General features: G+C 43.5%; 1 protein-coding gene across 1 annotated transcript in view; it reads right to left on the minus strand.

The window, feature by feature from the left end:
* The window catches only part of LOC119357730, a 5,757-nt gene extending 1,497 nt beyond the window's left edge, over positions 1 to 4,260 (minus strand). The window contains exons 1-5 of the mRNA XM_037624581.1: positions 2,955 to 4,260; positions 2,643 to 2,861; positions 2,334 to 2,510; positions 1,174 to 1,429; positions 109 to 190 (exon numbers count right to left, since the gene is read on the minus strand). Coding sequence (XP_037480478.1) covers positions 109 to 190; positions 1,174 to 1,429; positions 2,334 to 2,510; positions 2,643 to 2,861; positions 2,955 to 4,158 — 1,938 coding nt within the window. The 5' untranslated portion in view covers positions 4,159 to 4,260. The remainder of the gene's footprint in view (positions 1 to 108; positions 191 to 1,173; positions 1,430 to 2,333; positions 2,511 to 2,642; positions 2,862 to 2,954) is intronic.
* Between the last annotated feature and the right edge of the window lie 64 nt (positions 4,261 to 4,324).

Consider the following 4,324-nt stretch of genomic DNA (forward strand, 5'->3'; position numbering starts at 1 on the left):
TATTTCACTCTTCTCAAAATTGATCTTAAGCCTAGACATAAGTTCGAAGAGATAAAGCAAGAGCTTGATATTCACAGCTTTGTCAATATCATGCTCAAAACAAAGTACTGTGTCATCCGCGTATTGCAGGATGCAAACCCCATTCTCAATAAGATCAGCAGTTAAACCTTTAATGAGGCCATTTTTTGTGCTGTAAGTACCATTTTGGTCAGACAGTCAGCCGCAATATTAAACAGGAAAGGGGAGTGAGGATCCCCCTGCCTCACACCCTTAGCACTTTGGATGTAAGGTCCCACTTCATCATTGATCTTGACACTAACTGTGCCATTCTTCAGTATTTGCGAGACCCACCCACACCACTTAGAATTAAACCCACGTTTCCTATGACAGTCAAGCAAAAAGTCCCAATTGACTTTGTCATATGCTTTTTCAAAGTCAAGTTTCAAAACCACTCCCACCTGCCTTCTGAAATGAGTATAATGCAAAATTTCATGGAGAGATAGGATTCCATCCACTATGTGTCTCCCCTTAATAAAAGCATTCTGGTGAATACTAAACAGCTTGTGTGCATATTTGCTAGCTCTAATATCCATGGCTTTTGTAAGTAGTTTGTAGGGGCAGCGCAATAGACAAATGGGTCTATATTGTTGGATCCTACTAGCATCAGTTGACTTAGGCAACAAGGTTATGATGCCATAGTTAAGTCGTTGTACATCTAGCTTGCCATCATGAAACCAATCAAATAAGCATAGAAGGTCTTGGGCTACTACCTCCCAGCAGTGTTGATAGAATTCTACAGGAATATCATCTGGACCAGGGGCACGGTTAGAATTCATGCTAAACAAAGCTTTCTTGATTTCTTCTAACGAAAAAGGTCGAGTTAATTCCTCATTGTCACCAGGAGTAATCATCTCATCCTGAGACCATAGAGCAGCATCTATCTGACATAAATTGCCAGGAGCTGGACCAAATAAGGATTTATAGTATCCAGTAGCATGGACCAGAAGGTTTTTAGTGCCCTCAATAATAGTGGACCCACACTCCAGGGAGATCATGGAGTTTTTCCTACGACGGCCATTGGCTACTTTATGGAAGAAACCAGTGTTATTGTCTCCTTTCAGAAGCCACCTCTCATTAGAGAATTGATGCCAGTGTAGTTCTTCTTCCACATACATCTTATTAAGCTCCACTAGAATATCCAACTTCCTAGTGTAGGCATCCCCACATAAACCATAAGTCTCTTCCAGTTTTTCAAGCTCCTGCAACTCGAGCTTGATAATTTTTCTCCTGATCTTATTGTGACCAAAAAAATTAGATCCCCAGCCCTTAAAAAACTTCTTAATCCTCTTAAGTTTAATATTCAAGGAGTCAATGGAGTTTGAAGTGTATACAGGCCTTGACCAGATCTCAGAAACCAGAGGGAAGAATTCTGGATTACTGAGCCAAGCATTATCAAATTTAAAACACCTGCTACCTGGTGTTCTAGAGGAGGCACTCCCACCATCCACTAACAAAGGGTTGTGATCTGATATATCCTTGACCATCTTATGTACAGAAGCAAGAGGGTATAGATCCTCCCACTCAGGAGACATGAGAACTCTATCTAGCTTTTCCAAAGTTGGGATTTCTTGTTTATTTGACCAGGTGTAACACCCACCAGTCATATAAATCTCTCTCAACCCAAGTAGATGAATAACAGAATTAAACACCTCCGAGAAGTGGGACATAGATGTTTTTTTGTTCTTCTCCCCACCATGCCGAATGATATTAAAATCTCCCCCAACTAGATAAGGAATATTACTGCTGTGACACATAGATGACAGTTCAGCAATGAATTCAGGCTTCTGTTCATCATGTGCAGCACCACACACAGTCATCAAGGCCCAGCTACAATTTTTGTTCTTATCGAACAGGTTCAGCTGCAGGATATATTTACCACACTTAGTCGTAAGGATATCAAATTTTTCCTTGTTAAGCCCACAAAGAATGCCACCAGATTTCCCCCTTGAAGGGATCCATTCCCAATGAAACTTCTGATAAGGGTCAATTTGCCTAAAGAAAGCAGGAGTATACGACTTCTTCATAGTTTCCTGAAGTCCAATAAAATCCAATTCATTGGCACTTTCATGTCAATGAGGCAGGTGGACATGCCTTTTTTACCCACTCCCCTACAATTCCAAAAAACCCCTTTCATTTATACCGATCGGGTTTATCTCTCACTCTCGTAGGTCTGCCAGGTTCCATAGCAGCCTTACCCACCCCCTTTTTCTGTTGACTTCTAGTCACAGGCCCGCTGGATTTATTGGGAGATAAAACCACCACCGATTTCTTACGGTGATACTTCTTTTTCTTGTTTTTAGATTGAACCAGGATGAATGGTTCTTCAATATCTCCACTATCATCGTCCCATGTTAAAGAGAGGGGCACATCATTGCCAAACCCATCACTGACAGTTATTTTTTGCGAATTACTATCAATGTTTTTATCTTGCAACAGACATCTAGAAAGTTCTAATTCACGTAAAATATCAACAGTAGCAAAGTCATCATCAGGTATTTGTACCCCCATCAAAGATGCACGCAGTATAATGGCAGAGTCAGATAAAGCATGAAATTGATTTTTTGAGCTGGGCATATTCGTACCTTCCAAATTGCGCTTCTTCATTCCGTTGGTGGCCACATCTCCCACCTTCTCCAACTTCTGCTTCTGTCTGCGCGAGATATCTTCTCCCTGACTCATGCAGTCATGAATTGGGGATCCAGAGGGAGATTCAACTGTATAGACACTGCAGTTTTTTCCTCCTTCCATGAAACCCTCTTCGAGAGGCACAATGTGAGGCAGGGAGGGCCAAACCACATAGTCTGACAAGGGAGGAAAAGCATTCCCATAAGTATTCACATCGTGACACATAAACAAAGGTGAGGGTGGAACAGGAGTAATCATTCCCCAAGCACCTTGATGCACACTGATCTCATTACTGGGAGATTCAGTCATCTCTTCCACTTTCAAATCCTCAGAGACATTCTCACATGATTTTTTATCAGATTGAGATCCACAATAAGACATTTTTTCAGCCGCATGTTCTCTGGCCATAGTCTCAATCAGAAGCTCTGTGTTCTTACCTTCCTCACTCTCATCTTCTTCTTCACTCTCAGCCACTGCCGGAAGCCTCTGCATACCCTTACCATAGTTCTGAGAGGAAAAATTACCAGTCACGGATGTATTCGTCTCCCCCTGCCCCATGGAAGAAGCAGGATATGAGTCCATCCTCGCTTTCTTGGGGAAGGAAGGAGATGCACTGCTATCCACAGCAGTATAGGACTGACTTTTCTCAACACCCACAGTCACAACTTTTTCAACTTCATAGAAAAAATCATAATACTGTTCTCCCAGCATTCCTTCAGCTGAAGGGGGAATTTTCTCAACCTCTCTACAACCGAGAAGGATTCTAGCATATTCAGGTTTATGAACGGTCGATTCATCAACTTCTAAAGTAATCCCAACTAGAGCTCCAGCATAAGCTATATGTTCAGTGCATCTTTTCTCTATGGGAATGTTGCGAACCCTAACCCATGCTTTCTCCATAATGCCTTTGGCTCCAATAGAAGCAGTCCAAGGAGTAATACATACAACAATGTTCCCTTCCTTCAGAGGCAAGCGTTTTCCATAACAACATGCCCTTTCTACTTCACTAGCATTAGGGAATCGCATCACATACTGAGCAGGGCCAATAGAGCGGGCCGTACACCGCCATTTCTTTTTCCCAGGTTTTTTGGCAAATATAGCATTAAATTCCTGCTCAATGTCTTTAACAGTAGCATCACCCTCCACTATAGTAATCACCACATTATTAGTTTTCTCTGCACTATGTTTAGCAGCACACATATCAGGAATATAGAAGAATCCCTGACCAGGCGACTGAAACCCACACATGAGAGGAATGCATTCCCATGGCCTCAGAACTTGGCAAAGCTGAGCCATATGACCTAATTTGTTGCATTTTTCGCAGCGAATAGTAGGACAGCGAGGAGCGAAATGACCTGGGAGGGAACAGTTGATGCAGATCTCGGCATTGCCCTTGGTCGTTGCTTGCCCAGGTGCAGGATGCGGAGGCGGCTCCTTGGAGCCCGCTGTCTTCTCCTTGGTCGCGCCGCTCATGGCACGCGCAGCAGCTTCCTATCTGTCTCCAACTTCACCATCACCAGATCTCGAATCTCCCGACGTCGCCGGTGGCGGATCTGGCCGCTGCCACACCATGTGTCGAGACTGATTTGGCAGCGGAGCCCTTCGCCCACCTCCGAACCCTCCGCGCGTTGTGTTGTCG

This window comes from Triticum dicoccoides, chromosome 2A (assembly GCF_002162155.2).
Source record: "Triticum dicoccoides isolate Atlit2015 ecotype Zavitan chromosome 2A, WEW_v2.0, whole genome shotgun sequence".
Classification (NCBI taxonomy): domain Eukaryota; kingdom Viridiplantae; phylum Streptophyta; class Magnoliopsida; order Poales; family Poaceae; genus Triticum; species Triticum dicoccoides.